Source organism: Ischnura elegans, chromosome 4 (genome assembly GCF_921293095.1).
Source record: "Ischnura elegans chromosome 4, ioIscEleg1.1, whole genome shotgun sequence".
In the NCBI taxonomy this organism is placed as follows: Eukaryota; Metazoa; Arthropoda; class Insecta; order Odonata; family Coenagrionidae; genus Ischnura; species Ischnura elegans.
In genome coordinates this window covers 56,842,231-56,860,066 of record NC_060249.1, presented here as the reverse complement: position 1 = coordinate 56,860,066, position 17,836 = coordinate 56,842,231, and the positions used below count along the sequence as shown (strand labels likewise).

The window sequence follows — 17,836 nt, the reverse complement described above, 5'->3', positions numbered from 1 at the left end:
ATGAAGAAAATATTCCAACGTCCATTGAGCATGGTGGGTAAGGGAGCATTAGGCCCTCACATTCCCTCCCTACTTGCCTCTACCCCCTCCCACATCCCAAAAATGGGAAAATTCATCCTCTAACTCTACAAACATCTAATTAACTATACATATATGGCATTAATATATCTTACCTGAGCTAGATGGCAAGAGGTCGGGCAGATATGGTAGCTTTTTAATGAGTATGATACTATCATACAATGATGGCTGAAGTAAGGAGGCAATTGCATTCGATATTAGGACAGCTATCTGAAAAGTATTTGAAATCACACAAAATTTAAGATTAAATTAGAAGCTATATTCCCTATTGGAAAAAATATGCCGATTCAATTGAATGTGCCAATATTCAATTGAATCTCCATATATTCAATTGAAATTTGTCACTTTTCAATTGAATGCAACTGAATATTTCCAACAGGGTCATTGCCTCCAATATCATTTGGTAAAAGCAGAGAAAAATTTTATATTTTAAAGATAAGGAATCCTCTATTGAAAGAAAGCCTTCATGAAATCAAAAGGAACTTAAGTTCTGAGGATTTAAAAATTCACACATCTAAGCAGTAGCAACATGTACAGTAAACTCTTGATTTTACGAAGTCAGTGGGACCGGAAAATTGGCACTTCGTAAAATCGAGTTTCGTAAATTCAAACCTTTTTCATAAGTCACGAAAAAATTTTCGCTTTTGTTTCTTCCGCCGTTTTTTGTCTTTAGTGGTCTTATTTAAATGTTTTCGGTGGTTATTCTCGGTATAATTCATAGAAAAGGCTTTTTGCTATCGATTTATGATGTGAAAAATCGTTAAATAATTATATCACCGTAAAATTCCCATTTCTTGTTCATACTTCAACATCAACGATCGCTAAAGAAATTCCCGACCAGTTTAGAAAACGTAATCAAATAATGAATTGCAATGTTTATTAACAAGTTTGCAAGAATTAACAGTTATAAATTTGTGGTTAGGAGCCAATAGCTACTATTAAGTATGCAAACGATAGATATTTGTTTCTGACACCCACGGAATTTTAGCGGCAGCCGGCCTAACCGCCATTTATGTCGCCCTCTATCGCTCAGTGACGAGAAAAAAAAGAAAAACAAGGGTCTTAGCCCGTTTCCAAAATAACCTTTGTAAGTTAATATTTCGAGTTACTTCGTATTTTCAGCATAATGTGCTCTATTTTCACTGAGATTCAATTATGATCATAAATAACGTAGGATGTGATTATCTTCTGGCGAATATTTGAAGTAAATTCTGTTTGAGTTCTCCGTCCGACTACTGTGTTCCATCATCTTCGCAGACGTTGCCATAAAAGACTTAATTCTTCATCAGGACTGTATTCTTCATACCGGGTGTGAGGTGACCTGTTCATATAGTATGTTTCTCTCATTTTATGCCGACAGGAGCAAGGTTCCAACCGGAAAACGACAGGAGAAACATCTTACAGTATCGGAGAAATATAGATAGAAACGTTATTATCCACATTGATTGTTTTCCTACAAGAGACGTTTTATCATTTCTCAACGTGGTTAAGTATTGGTTCGCTAGCGTGAATTCCCAAAAAATGACACGCAAAAACCTGTACCGTCACCTCATTTAGTTTTCGTGTTCCTTTCTCCGCCGTATTGAAAGTTAGGCAAAGGATCATTGACATAGAGAAAAGATTTTCTTAGTTTTAGCACTAAAAAATTGTCGCGCCATAATCGTAAATAAATATAGTGTGGAAAGAGCAAAGAAATTAATTTCAATTGAAAAGTCAGCAGAGAAGAAGAGAGACAATTATAAGCGCGGCACCATTTTCCCGATAGTGGAAGATACTTCTTCCGCCTCTCTCCGGTTAATAACTTCCCCCCGTTGCAGGTAAAGATGAACCATGCCCTTCTCCACAATCGGGGAACGTTCCCAGTGGGTGGGGTGAATAAGAGTGGGATGGGGATTGCCTGAGGGAAGAAGTGTGGTCAGCACAAGGACTGGTGAAGGGGGCAGGACAAAGAAGGGTGGGGAAATGGCCTTCAGCTCTGCCTCAGTCTACTTTTGGGGGCCGTATTTTTTTGCGACGCACACAAGCTCAGTCTCCTTAGGGAGGGAGTGAATGGGAAATGCTGGGGAAGGAGGGGTTTGGGATGCGTAAGGTGGGTGTCAGCAAGATCAGCCAAAGGCGGCAGGAGGGAAGGGACGGCTTTGGAAAGACAGAACCCCAGCATGGGAGAACGGGGAAGCGCGTGAGAAGAAAGTTCATGGTTAGACTTGGAAGTGCGTCTTCATTACAAGAAGCCTGAAATATAAATTGGCGGTAAATAGAGCCCAGTACTTAAGATATTTAAGTTGTTCATTCACAAAGGCCAATATATACACGAAAAGATATTATGGCGCGGATTGCATGTATCAACGTCCATTTCGAGATGTTATTAATTTCTGTTCCCATTTATAAAAGTAGCAAATATATTTGAAAGAATGATAATCATGAATAAAAATATCTATCCAAACGCACATGAGCAAAATAGATGAATGTGTACATACCGATCCATCGCAAGTAATACCGCTCAAGCTTCTTCCGGTATAGGACTTTAAAATTCTGGATAATGCCTTGGTCCAAGGGCTGGGACTTGCTAGTCGAGTTCGGGGGTAAAAAGAGGACTCGAACATTAGCCAATTTTAGACCTTCCACGTATTTATGAACGGTGGCATTATCCATTATTAAAACAATTTTGCTGTTCTCTCCAGCAATTTTTCTCCGTAGACGTATAACCGTTTGCTGGAAAATTTCTCGGGTCATCCAGCTGTTTTTATTTGCATGGTAAAAAACGGGGAGGGCTTCCAATTTTACATGTTTTAAGCACCGTGGCCTTTCAAATTTCCCAATGACAACGGGCTTATTTTGTCCGTGCCCGTTTGGTTGACGCACAGCCCCACAGTAACACGCACTTTACTCTTTTTTCCCCCATGGCACCTTTGCCCTTTGAAACCCAGGGTTACGTCAGGTAAGGCATTAAAAAATACCCCAGTTTCAGGGGCCAGCGAGGGTGAGCTCGTCGAGGAAAGGGTCCCGGATTAGGGACCCTTCGAAGTGCTTCGGCGAAAAGTAGTCAAGTAGTCTTCGAAGTACGTTCACAGCAGTGCAAAGGGTTAATTAGGGGTGTACGAAATACTCCGCGCGACCTTCCTGACATGTTAAACTACGAATTATTGTCGATGCTATGTTTACGAACAGGCACGTAAATAGGGGCATAATGTCAGCCGCGATATTTTAACTTAACTCCTACTCCCCCTAAATTCCCACAGTGAGGTTTTTGGCGACCCATTTCTCTCCAAAGTTGCATTATCATTTACGATTTCGCACTTTTGATGGACCACAGTTGGAAGCGCTGATTTTTTAGCTACTTACGCCGGCGTAACTAGTTTTGTTGACAAATTTTTCGCCGTAGTTCGTATAAACGAATGCCATTTGCTCCTAGGGACCGAGCCGAGGTTCGTAAATTCAAAAAATTTCGTATAATCGAAACTTCGTATAATCGAATAGCGCCATGTATTTAGCATAGGCTTTTCACCGGGACCGCAATATCACTTCGTATAATCGAAAACTTCGTAAAATCCTGCTTCGTAAAATCAAGAGTTTACTGTATAAAGCTCAGTTGTTGATATCTCAAGAGTAAAAAGGAATCACACAGATATTAATGACTGAATATTAAAGTTAAAAAATTAAATCAATTTTATCAAAATGAAATTACCAAATAAGTATGCTCAAAATTTTATCTCACCATTATCGGTATTATATGAGTGATCTGACCAGTCATTTCAAAAACAATGACAGAAACAGAGATGGTGTGAGTGACTGCCCCAGAGAATGCAGCAGCTCCAACAGTAGCATATCCACCTAAAAGGAAAACAATATCTGTTAATACAGAGCATGAGAGTGAAACAACTATCGGCATAAAAAACCTCACTGAAACAACAGTCAGAAAATTACCCACAATAAGCCACAAGTGAAAAAAGGGTATATAATTTATTTTATTATTTCTAACTTCTCACTGAAAACAACCAAAACCTGACAAGATGTTGAGTCTAACACAAATAAAGAATAAAAGTAAATTAATACAGGTATTTGGAAATATATGCACTGCCTAACGTGTTGTATATATAGGTACTGGATTCCAATAGGCATGAGGATAAGAGTAATGGATATAGTATGCATACCTAAAGTATAACTACCAATGACTAAATTATACTCCATAGCCACTAATCATAAGAAAAATTAAATAAATATATGCATGTAGGTAGGTGAATCCCAAAGATTTAACATGCTTCAAAAACAGAACTACATACATTTACGTGAACAGAACTACTCACTGCTGAAAGGAGAAGTTGAACATTTAAAATGACAAGTTTTCTGGTATTCAGGTTAACTCTCTCATTAACATTAATATTTTAAATTCAAATAACAAGCAACTACACTCTTCTTCTCTAACCCCCGCTAATCAATTTGGGAAATCCCTCATCTAATCATCCCACAGCTAATATGTACAAGCAACTAGGTTATATAGCTGGAGATAATAGATAGATAATATATACAAGCAACTAGATAACATGTTTTCACATTGGATCACCTTTGATTTAACAGGGTTCCCACTCTACCTAAATAATGAAATTCACGGTTTTTTCAAGGTTTTCACGGTTTTTTTTCAAAGTTTTCACGGTTTTTTTTTCAGGTTTTCACAGTCTCATGGTCCGTTTATAAGTCAACAATAGGATAATCACCGGCCGTATATTAATAAAAATTAACGTAAGCGACATATGCCGTGAATGTAAATGCAGCAATGAAAAGTGATATCTGTTATGACTTCAACGTTTGGAAAATTCAGGGCCAACTAAAGGCCCAACCCAACCGCGCTCTTGCCCAGACGCCTAATACCATGACCTCCTTTAATATGCGAATGCCCATAGGACCTTCTTCCGTCTGAACACCGAAAGTCCTTTTTTAATTCCTTGGCGAGAGATTGTTTTTTGCGCACGTTGTTATTACCGCACAGTAACCAAATTTCCCTAACCCAGTCTTTCTGAGATTGCGGAAAATATATATTAAAATTGTTTAAAGAATGCGATAAATCAATAAATCAATTTCATATAATTACGTATAATGCACTTGGTTTTAAATGTATAAAGACAAAATAAATACCTGCTGAAACACTTTATTTTCACTTTTACTTTATTATTCACATAAATTCAAACAAGGTGAGTGTAGTCTATTGAAAGCTATTTCCATAAATTGAAAGCCTATTTGCCGTAAAAATGTTTCCTTCAGTAAAATTCCCATGGAGAACTCATATTTCGAAGCATATGGCATGTGCCCTAATTTTGAGTGGAGAGTAGCGTTCCGGGGTATAAGGAGAGAGGACTGACAGGAGAGACATACGTGCGTGCCGGCTGAGCATCAGTGCATTATATACTAGATGTGTTACAGTGCATTGTAAACTTCCTTTTGTTCTTTTGGAGTCAATAAACTCCTATTACACCAATTGGTGTAATGGGAGTTTATTGACTCCAAAAGAACAAAAGGAAGTTTACAATGCACTGTAACACATCTAGTATATAATGCACTGATGCTCAGCCGGCACGCACGTATGTTTCTCCAGTCAGTCCTCTCTCCTTATACCCCGGGACGCTACTCTCCATGCTAGGGCGCCAAATCCCCAGGGTCCCGTTACCCTGCCGGCACCAAGGGCCTTCCGCCTGTCTCCTTCCAGGCAGTGCTGCCTTCCGGCAGTGGCGTGCTATGATTTGAACGCCCACCACACTCAGGGATCCTAAAAAAATTTAGGTTGAGTAATTCGAAAGCTACCACAACTTATCAAGTAGCAACATTAAACTCTAAAATGGTAGCTATCCAAAAATATATTGATTAAAAATTTTCCTGGCAAAGGGTATATGCTGAATATCATTGCTTCAGTTCATCTTCAGTTGGTCATCGAACAAGACTGTTAAATATATTACGTAAAAAATGCCAGGAAATATCACAATAAATGTCAGGCCTTTACACAAAAAAGGGGAATCTTATTTCAACAAGAGACATCAAAAACTCCATAATTAAAAAAATCAGGCATATCCATTTTAAAAACAATATCCTTCATATATTTTCTCATGCTACATTTTAAGGATTATTTTACTGAAAATATGCGACTATCACTGAAATCATGCAATCAAGATTAAAAATCTAATGAATACTACAAAATGCAAGAGAAAAATGTCCAAGGTAGCAAAAATCCACATACTGTACAAAAGTCCTCCAACTTAGAGCATCAGAGTTATTTTCCCTCTACTGTACCAAAACTAACATAAGGAGTTACATGAAAGTAGGAGTTAATACCAGATGAAGAATATAACAAGGGCCTAAGGAAAGGAAAATTCATAAAGGATCTTTGAGAAAACAGCTCACACATTTGAAATATTTTATGCTGATGGTATTTGAAGATGATGACATGATATGACCAGATGAATTTGGAATCTATCAGAAAAGACTGAGGGTTATAATTTCCTAATGGGAATTCTAAATATATACACTTTTATTTTAGCATTTGAATGAAAAAATAAGAGAGTAGGATGACTCACAAGATTGACTGACATACATATTCACAAGAAAAACCATATGACTAGAAGCCATTTTCAAATTAGAGAGAAGTTGTATCTGCTTCATGGAATTAAAGTAAAAACTATATTTCCTAGATAGGAATTTATTTCTTACCAAAAGAGTTCCAAAATAATATCTGGAATGGAAGTGGAAGAAGGAAATAAATTATACACTGTATCGACAGCAGCCGTGTGTTTCTAATGAACATTATATGGTGAATTTACTAGCCAGAGTTGGAGGTAGTGATCAAATGTCATAAAGTGATGTAGCAATACATAGATGGTAGAAACATTTTAAGAACTATATTTAATTCCCTTATATAGCTATACACGAGGAAAATACTGAGACAAAACATACCTCTGTGAACTTAGGATCGGTTTTCAATAATTGAGAAAAATACATGCATTGACTAACAGTAAAAGTAATGATGAAAATTAAAATAGTTAACTGAGATAGAAATTTAATTTGAATCTACAGTAGCTGGGATCACAGCAGGGTTCCATTGACTGTTATTTTTATAATTTTGCTCAAAATGTAACATTTTCATTATGCTACAACATATAGTGCATAGTGAATTATTCACTTCATATCATCCACTAATTTAATTTATTTTAGCATTTAAATAGAAAATTTTGAATACAGGGGATAAAATAAATTACCATTACCAGCACATAATTCACCATCTACCCTCCTCCATTGTTGACAAGAAATATTGGTCTAAACCCCACCAACCCTTCAGAAGTAGCATTGACTACAAGAATGATTCTTATAATTCAAGAATATATTCTTAGTTTCCACTGCCTATGAGTCGCTAAATGTAACTTTTTGGTACCACTTGTAAAACTGCAGCGGAACAAAAGCAGTTTGAGGGAATAACATAACTTATATGCTCATTGTACATACCCTCACTTGTTAAATTTTCTCAATGGCTTTGATGAGGCACATAGCCAGAAAAATGAGTCATGGGGTTTAGGGTGATGTGCAGGTTGCCTATACTGATATATATGTGTACATAAGTACTGATAATAAAAAAGGTGAGTTTGTTGGAACAAGAAAAACATCATTTACCATCTTCTCCTTGTGCAACCTGTGGTATGCCCTTTCCCCAAAATGTAAGATATTCAGATTAAAATAAGAGACATAATTAATATGAATCAGGTGTTTAGCTAACATAAGACGTAAAATCAAAATGAATGAATTTAAATACTCACTAATTCTTACATTAAATCTCTAACCTGTTTGTCCTTTATAAAAACAATTACTGTCAGGTGTATTACATTCATTTCACAGATTAAATTTTTATGACATTGGTACAAAAGAAGCTTTAGGAAAGAAAACAAAAATGAGAAAAATGGATCCAAAACCATGAGGCTCACTTTTAGCATTGATGGACTAGTGAGTAAACTCACCAATGAACCTTGTTACATAAATGATAAAATCTCCATACAGGAGATACTTAGGGACATATACCTTCATCTTCAATATTAAAGCCATCAAAATTCAAATTCAACAATGAATTTGTAATACCTGGAATGATTGGTGTGGCAATTCCTCCATAGCGCACACCAAATGGAAACCATACATGCATGGCTTCCCCAATGATACGTCCAAATGCTGCTCCAATTTTGAAGACTGGAATAAAGCTTCCAGATGGCACAGGGATAGTGGAGCCAACAATGGAGAACACAAACTGTAAACATTTTAAGATTTAAAATTTTATAACTCCTAAATTGACACTACAGAAATTACTCCATCATATAAAAATTCCTTAAAAATATGCACAAATTTCCACAAAAACTAATGTAATTTAGAAAACGACTAAAGAAATTTAAGCCTAAAATTTTATGAAAGGCCAACCACATGAAAATGATCTGCACTAATAGGTGTTTGTTGTGACAAAATTATTTTCACCACTTTAGAGAGGACTAGCATCTGAGAAAACACAAATTTAGCACATATAAGACATAATGTCATGGCAAAGTTAGCAAGTGAATGTCTGTTTTACAAGTTCAATTAAAAAACTTAACTGGCTATGCTGCCGAAAATTAACTGTCAAACATCAATCCTGAAGACTGATTATCATTATTTATTTAGGAAAATTTAGGTTTTTTTGTCAACCTAGGTCCTTAAAAATTGTTCGTACTCAAGCCAAACATATATGTATATTTTTTATATTGAATAATGCACAATTCTCTTCTTCATGATCAAAAGATATATCTCACCGTAAAAGCCAAAAATGCAGCCAAACTAACAAATACATCTGTATATGGTGTAGTCCAATGGCGAACAACATCTGCCTCTTCCACTGTCAAGTCTTCTTTTGTCCATGTGAAGTTTGTGAATAAACCCACCACCTATACTAAATTAAATTTCAATCAATAAGGTATAAGCCTCTAAAGATATTTGAGACAGTTCATAGTCAAATAAATATGTATTTATGGCCATAAATGCTTCAATACTTATACAGAAATCCCATTACATATGGTGTTAAAATCTAGAAATGAAACTGTAATAAGAAAAAAAAATCACTGGTAAGGAAACAAGAATATCAAAGTCATATGAGAAAAATACAAAGCTAGTTTCAAGGATGTGATTCTGAGCAATTATAAACAATTTAAAACATTAATTATTGCAAAACAAATAAAAAAGCAACTGAAGCAAACTAAAAAAATTACTGGCATAACCTTTTCATAAAAATTGATGCATTTACAATAACCACCTTCACCGTTTGATTACCTATTGATAATGACAGTGAGGAATGTTAGAAGTGCACCCTTGAAAATACATAATTACAGAGATATTTTCTTTCATACGAAAGCATGCAATAGAATATTAACCTCTTTTACTGCCAGCCCATTTCGGGTGGGATGCGTGATGACTGCCAAGGCTATTTTATTATTCAGCTACTTAATTTTATTTAATGCATCTAGATTTTTTTCCAATACTAGAGATAGATAAAAGCTTAGAACCATAAATAGATTATGGGGGATAATGGCAGCTGTTGAAAAGGCCATAATCATGAAATTAAAAAAAGTTGGGCCGATACAGCCCGCAGCAGTTTTCGAACAACCAGTGAGGGCCGATATATATCCACCTGGTGGCAGTGAGAGGGTTAATATAGAAATATTGTGTGGTTAAATTCATAGGGAGACTAAGAATTCTCATGGAATTCATCACGATGAGGGATGCACTGAAGACAAAAGGTGTTTTTTCCAGCAGAATAGCTGTTAGTGGATCCATATACCCATTGATCTCTGATTCATATGCCTGAAGATTCATTCCAGAGAGTCACATATTGTCACTTATGTCTTGGAAACATGTAACCGTAAAAATCACAGTAATCATGTCCATAAAAGTTGCCAACCTACAACAATTTTAAAGACCTGACATTTTTCCGAATTTGATGTTATCTTTGATCAGGATTTTTTTAAATTTTGTGAAACAACAGCAACATTTGCGTGAAGTCCTCTCAGGATATCCATTGGTTTAAACCATTTTATACCACCAATGTTTCAATGGATGACTCATAATAAAAAAACATAATAAAAGCAATTTTAATCAAGGAGATACATGGTACTACCTTAGCAATGCGTGGAATCCCATTTTAAAGAGAATTAAAAATGATGGAACTCCTCCCTATCATCTGAATCCCCATAATCTTTCCAGCCGATCAAGAACAACCTGATTGATGTGATTGTTCATAGTTGCACCGCAATGATTTTTCATTCACTTAAATTTATTCACTCACCCTGATGGCAGTGAACGAATCGTCTGCATGCAGAGACATTGGTAACAAACAACAATTTAAACCAATGAAAATCCATAGAAGACTTCATGCAAATAGCCAGAAAAGATTTATATCATATTTTAACAGCACAATTGTCAATTACATTTCTGTTTGGCAGGATGAAGAGAGAATACCCAGCCAGCACAGATTTGAACTTATCCTTGGAGAAATCAGATATTGTGGGGATAAGCTTATCCTCCATGTGTAATATCCCTTTTTTCCACGATTTCAAGCGTTTGGGGAGGGGATGTCATGGTACCATATTGCCAAAATTGGCCGCATAGCAGCGCTGAAGTCCTCCATTACCGTTAAAGCCATTATAGTGGCTTCGTGTTTACATTTTTGGTGTTGTGTATAGTGGTGTTTGTGAGTAAAAATCGTTGATTATTTTGTGTATACAATAATAGTTAAAGTGATAATGCGACCTAAGCATCGTTTTTGTGTGCCTTAGTTCGATGTAGGCCGATGTAGGCTACGACGGTACGTACAGTTGTGGCGACACATCAAAACATCCTGGATTGTCGTGGATATTAATGAAGGAATCATCGACAGTGCTGTGATTTGTTAACAAATGCGAGGTATTAGTGATCGTAATTGCCAAATTCTTGGGTATAACGGTAATGGATTTCGAATTTGTGCTTTTAGAAACCATACGTAAGGTAATTCACCAGTCTCCTCTATAATGTGATGTAAGGAATTGAACAGTAAGATTTATGGTTTACAGATGAAGGTATAAGGACTGCTCCGTGTTCTAGTGTATTGTATATCGTTTCAAGATGAATCATTCATTAAATATATCGTTTTTAGAGCAATAATTTTGTTTATTTTCCACCTTCTTCTAACGGATTTTTTGGTATGTTCCTAAACTTGCGTGAATGTGTAACATAGTGAAAAAAAACCTCATTGTGGAGACTAATGCGGTATTGGCTTTCGATGGTGAATGATTCAGTGCATTATATTTCATCGTGTATGTTATTATACAGTATTGTATTGCAGTATCCCATGTAGCATCAAATATCTCAGAGGAATCTCACGAGATATAATCTATTAGGCATACAGACCTCATAGACAGAGTGGTCATATATGCCTCGTGAGATGTCTCTGGCATATTTGATGCTATAAGGGATACCATAATATAATAAAATACAATGATGAAAAGTAATGCATTGAATCTTTCCTCGTCGAAAGCCAATTTATGTTATTACGGTTATTACATTATTTTCACGTAGTTCTCATGAATCTCGCGTGGCAGCGCAGCGATCGTACGTGAAACAGCTGCCACCTAGCGGCAATTATACGGCGTAAGGATAGGCATATCTCCAAAAATGCGGAAGTGCATCTCCGATTTATCCCAAAAAACGGCGTGGATTATTCATACTTTATCTCTGCTTTCAGATAGGTTTCGTCACGGCATATATGTATAATATCCTCGTATTTAGGGATAAGGCAAAATCTGTGCTAGTTGGGTAGTGACCCTATAAGAGCCCACCCAACATTACTGTCTCAGGTTGTGATCATTTTCTTGCGCTTCCATTCTTTAAGGAAATAAATTACAGTGACTATAAGGAAATTTTCATATATGTAAGTAGAAAGTCTCCATAATTCATAAACTATGACACCAGGGACAGTATATGTTCCCAAATAGATCCGCCTGACCTGATCATGGGTGTGCAGATCTGCTGCCATAAATTGTCCCAGTCCAGGAGGGAATGAGACAGATGCCACCACCAGAGATACAATCCCAGGATATAGGAAGCGGCTGTGGGCATAAGTGCAGAAAGATAAGTGAGAGGCATAAATAATTTTTGCAACCAGCACCATTTTATCCCTTAAATAAAAGGTGGTTTTCTACAACAAAGTGCCAATGCAATAAAATGAAGAAAAAAGGCATTATGGCAGGCCAAATTGAAAAAAATACATAAAGATATGGCAACTCATATGGTAAAATTCATTATAAGTATTAGATTCACAAATAGTGGTGATTTTGGCATCCACTTAAATTTAAGTGGATCCACTATTATTGCTTATGTTTGGTGAGCATATCTGTCAAACCATCAAATATGCAAAAATCCAGATGTGGTGGTGGGTCTACTGTTTACTAGTTAAGATCCACATACCTAATTCTGAGTAGATAATCATTAAATTGTGGGCATCCATTATTTTTACTTGTACATATGCCAAATCATCCACTAAAAGTGTAGATACCCACATTTTACCTTTGTTGATATGTATAAGGATCCATCTACAAAATTGGATATCCAGTAAAATTTTAAGTGGACCTTAACCCATGGGGATCCGCACTTCCATTTCTCTGGATATTAACAACAAATTTTATGAGACCCTTTTGAGACAGATTGCTGACTTAGCAACATAAATTACAGTTGATATTCAATCTCTATCAAAGTGGAAAATTTTCATCCACAAAAGAGAATTTGAAAGAAAAATAAAAAGCAGCTGACTACATGCAAAATCACCAGTGCTGAAAGAATGGAAAATTCAATTAAACAGATTTTCAATTCCTCAAAGTAAGAGTTACGATAATGGCCATGAAAGGAACAATCATTGAGTGAATGAAAATATCTTTATCTATGACACTGTGAAAGTAAAAATGATTACTGTTGTAAAATGATTTAAAAAAAAATATTGGTGCTCTTATGGGCATTACCCAGAGCTAATGAATATTATGTTACAGCTTGCACCCCAAATAAAATACCAAAATGACACATACCACTCCACTTTGAATTTTCTGTATAGATCGATAGAGAGCATATATGTACCTGCAGGGAAAACAACTTCCCATACATGAAAAATGCTTTACACAGGGCGATTGAAATAGCTTCTACTGGCAGTTACCAAAAAGAATTGGGACCATTCTAAAATATTTTTAAATTACTGTAAGACTCTTTACTTAGAGTAACTCCTTAATACAACTGTGGGACTCCTTACTTAGCTCCTTAGAGTAACTATGAGACAGTAAATAAATAAGAACTAGAGATATATTGCATATATCTAGCAGTAAATGATAGTTTTAATTGTGGTGCATTCTATTCCTACAAGATTAGAATTAAGAAATTCTCATAGGAATACTACAAAAGTACAAGATGAGAACATACAAAATAAAACATCAGTATTTATTACGGAGGTTAAAATAATAAAATCAAAGGGGTATTATCAAGGGGGTATCAAAGGGGTTGCTTGTACAAAACATATCTCAATCAAATACCTAATTGGAAAATATTATTTGAAACACAAAATTTATTATTTATCACACAAAATTGAGTAAAACCCTTCCAAATAGTCACTATACCTGTGTGAAAACCATTATTATACAGTGAAACCTTGATTTCAAACATTCACAGGGACCTAAATATGGGCGCACAAAAAATAAAGAGTTGGCGATAGGGTGACCACAACTGTGCTAACAGGATTTGATATTGCTATGTAAACAATAAGGGGTGACTTTTTGAGGTATCACTAGTAATCAGGAGATTTTGAAGGATCAGGACCACTCAATCAAGAGTAGTTTTATCATAACAGTGGTTCCACTCACTTTTTCTGCAAGAAACTGTTCATCCTTTTGCTTCGCCTCATAAACAGAACATACTGCCTATGAACCCATACATAGAAAGCACCACCTAGTCCACAAACAGCCCTGGGAAATGGAAAAATACAAGCTTGTAGAACCATCAAAGATACTGATAAAGTTAAGTAAAAGGTGCTACACCACAAATGATGGCTAAAAATTATCAAGGAACATAATATGAAATAATGCCCATTAAGAATGACACTTACCCAATAAGGGAAAAGACAAAAAGTTCCTGAGGATCAAATGGGAAATCCATTGTAAAATTTGTTCCAAACACAGCAGTTACAGTAGCTAAAGGGAATAATATTTTATGTATTAGAAAAATGACTGGTACTAGAGTAAATAAGATCATTAAATAAAGAAATCAATTAATCCTTTTAGAGTTGCCTTCTTTAAACTAATACATACAAAGAAAGCCAGGGATTTTTTGACTTATTAGTACGATTTTAAACATATGTTGTAATAAAAGTCAATATGAATGCATTTACGCTATTTTTTTTACTTTTTATACTTACATTACCAACAAAAATGTTCACCAAAGTCATTATCTTTTCAGTACAACTTGTTACTCGTTAAGAAAATTTTATTTCAGTAATTATTGAAAAAAAACTAGCCAATACATCACCCGGCTGGCTGCCCAAAAGGGTTAATCATGAAGAATTAAATTTAGTATTCATGATGAGCTGACCTTCCTTTTGGAACCACACTGCAAGGAGACGAAACACAGTAGCACCACATACTGCAGCAAAGAACCCCCTCCAGTAATTTCTAACAGCAAAATACACAGTTGTTACTTCTATACTAAAGAGAACACCTAAAAAGATCAATTAAAGTTAGTCTGCATTAACATCCAAGTGATAAGTTAAATTAATAATACAAATGTTATATCACGTAGACCAATTTTGTGTTAAAGGATTTTTTTTCTTATATTACAATCATCGTATCAGAAATAATATTAGTTTTGATGAGACATCAAATCAAATATAACTTCCAGATGATGAAAGCAAGAAGTGGATAGAAGTTATTTATTTAATTAAGTTAATTAGAAATATGTAATTAGCACCTTTACCCAGAAACAAAGCACATCTATTTCCAGACTCCCTCAAAAATCAGTCTTGGATGAGGATAATTAGTGTAATCCTACATAGGATTGAAGCCACGAACGAGGAGGTATAAGGGATGAGAAATTACAAATTCCAGAAATAATTAGCTCTCAACATAAAGAGTATACAGATTGCAGCTTATGAACTGATATGAAGTAATGAGAAAAGTTTAAGTTTCCACACAATATTGAAAAGATGATTAGATCATTTGGTGGAAATGCTTCCAAAAATTTTTCTGAAACTTCTGGAATTTGAACCAATACATGGTAGACCAGTAGCCAAAATAGAGCTTTATACTGGCCCTTGGAACACTACTGTTGATAATGAGAAAAACAAATTATTCTAGCTCAATGATACGTTGAGACGGTTCTTTACGCTGGCAAAGATGATTAAGATTAAAAACAGATAATGACAGATTTTTAAAATGTTATAAATTCTACATTAAATTTGCTAAATTTCCAGCTGCAACATTTACAGATCAGATAATTTTTTCAAATGAATAAATGTTTCCTCAGTATTTTTTGAAATGATAAAAAAATCTTCTTCCAAAGGTTCATAAGTCAGCCTTTCTTAAGCGTAAAGGCCACTATGTACAGTGAATGATTGTGCTGAATGATCATGCGAATGAAATCATTTGCAGTGTATTATGGAAAAATTTGCGAATGAACCGTCATGCGCATGATCATTCAGTGAAAATAAGAACATGTTAACATGTTCTATTTTGCTCGCATGATAACATGAATGACAATAGATACCATGATCATTCAATGAGTATAGCTGACTTTAGAAAACATAATTACAATACATAATTAACATGTACAATAGAACAAAAATGTCAGCACTCAAATATATATATTTATGAATTTCTATAGAATCATATTTTTGTAATAGATCAGGACAAACATAGAGCATGATAAAAGATAATCTTGGCTGATTCTGAGATGAGAGAATTGAGATATTAAACGATGACATGTTATTCAATGTTAAAACACCTATGAAATGATTCATAATTTATTTAATATAATATTTTGAGCTAAATGATCAAGGGTTATGAAGACAGCGACCGGTAAATTTTTATCCATTCAGCAATTTTGATCAGGACTTGAGACCTCGAAGGACTATGGGACTATGGTTCAATGGAGGTGAAATAAGTCTAAGCAATGAATTTGGAATTTAATATTCTGAAGTTACACACAAAAATTAAAATATGATGTCTATGATGATTCAAAAAATAGGGGTGTATATTTTCTCAGTCAATAAATATGAAATAGCATAAAGAATAAACTTGGAATACTAAAGACTTACCTCCTATAGGAGCACCAAAACAGCTAGCTACTCCAACAGCACAAGCTGCTGCAAGCATTTCACTATTTCTTGATTCATTTTCATATATGCCTTGAAATGAGGTGACCAACTTGGAAAGCAGGGTAGCAACAATGCTAGCAATATGCACAAATGGACCCTATGGAAATTAAAAAGTTATTATTTCAAAGTTTGTAAAAAATATTTGAATTTACAGGAAATATTTATCATCAAATAATAACATCAGTTAGTGGCTACTTTATCTGTGAAAACCTTTGTTATGCATAAATAACAATTCAACAAAATTTCACAACCCTGATCAGTAACCCCCAATAGGGGTTAGATATTTAATGGAAAAAAAATCCAAATAAAGATTTTAATTTTTCTTTCTAAATTTTTTCAAAAACAATTTTTTTGAACTGTCATTGATTCAATTTAAAAAATAAATTAGATGATTACCTCAACTTTTTAATGGAAATCGCAGATTTACATAGCAAATATTCAAAAATGTCCATTAGTTATTATTAAGTGCAATTACAAGGCATTTAAGTAATTGAAATAAGAAATTTTTAATGAAATGACATATACTGCACCTCTTTACCAAGTGGCATGCCACTTCCTAGAGTGGCTGTGAGACCAATAACTTTGGCTATGAGGGTTCGGAATGTCAAATACTCTTTCAGAGCAACTCCACGGAGGATGGTCTTCATTTCTGGAATCCCAGATCCTGTTCATTCACAGGGATAGCAGCCACAATTCATGCCAAAGAAGGAAAGCTTAGCATTATTGGATTTAAATCATAACACTTGCCACTTATTATTGCTCATCATTCTTATAACATAGCAAAAAAATAGCTATACTGTATGAAATATTACTTGACTTAAACACTTCAAGCATGAAAAAATCAAGTTACTTAGCGATGAGCTTGTGTATATGAATGAATATGGAGTCTTAATGTAAAAAGAAAAAAAATATGCTGTCAGAAAAACAAAATATGGGCTAAGAAATGCTAATGGAAAGAATGAAAAACCAAACTGTTTTCAGGGCACTTTAGGGCAGAAAATTCTAAGATTCAGCAAGTTAAAGATTCATCAATATAAAAGGTTCTGACTGGTATATAAAAATGAATGGATCAACTATTCTGTGCATCACTGAGCTTCTTAATGATTTTAAATTATACATATGCACATAATATCAAAACCAGTTCAGCATTAGCTATAGTTTTCATCATGGAGATATATTTGGCATAAATTAATTATGCATAAAAGTAAACATTCAATTGTTTATCACAAAAATAGGACAGGCACAAAGAGAATATTTTGAAGTTGTATCTATGTTGAGAATATAGAAGCAAGAAAACATAATGGGTTCATTGAATTGGTTACATGCCATACACAGGCA

At 34.9% G+C, this 17,836-nt stretch overlaps 1 protein-coding gene across 5 annotated transcripts in view; it reads right to left on the bottom strand.

Annotated features, from left to right (window-relative positions):
- LOC124157542 (chloride channel protein 2) overlaps nt 1-17,836 on the bottom strand; it is a 226,277-nt gene that overhangs the window by 12,098 nt on the left and 196,343 nt on the right. For all 5 annotated transcript variants that reach the window (XM_046532362.1, XM_046532364.1, XM_046532361.1 and 2 more), the window contains exons 5-14: nt 17,029-17,162; nt 16,439-16,595; nt 14,719-14,844; nt 14,237-14,321; nt 13,995-14,096; nt 12,101-12,203; nt 8,880-9,011; nt 8,185-8,347; nt 3,794-3,909; nt 174-288 (exon numbers count right to left, since the gene is read on the bottom strand). In XM_046532362.1, the coding sequence (XP_046388318.1) occupies nt 174-288; nt 3,794-3,909; nt 8,185-8,347; nt 8,880-9,011; nt 12,101-12,203; nt 13,995-14,096; nt 14,237-14,321; nt 14,719-14,844; nt 16,439-16,595; nt 17,029-17,162 (1,233 nt within the window). The remainder of the gene's footprint in view (nt 1-173; nt 289-3,793; nt 3,910-8,184; nt 8,348-8,879; nt 9,012-12,100; nt 12,204-13,994; nt 14,097-14,236; nt 14,322-14,718; nt 14,845-16,438; nt 16,596-17,028; nt 17,163-17,836) is intronic.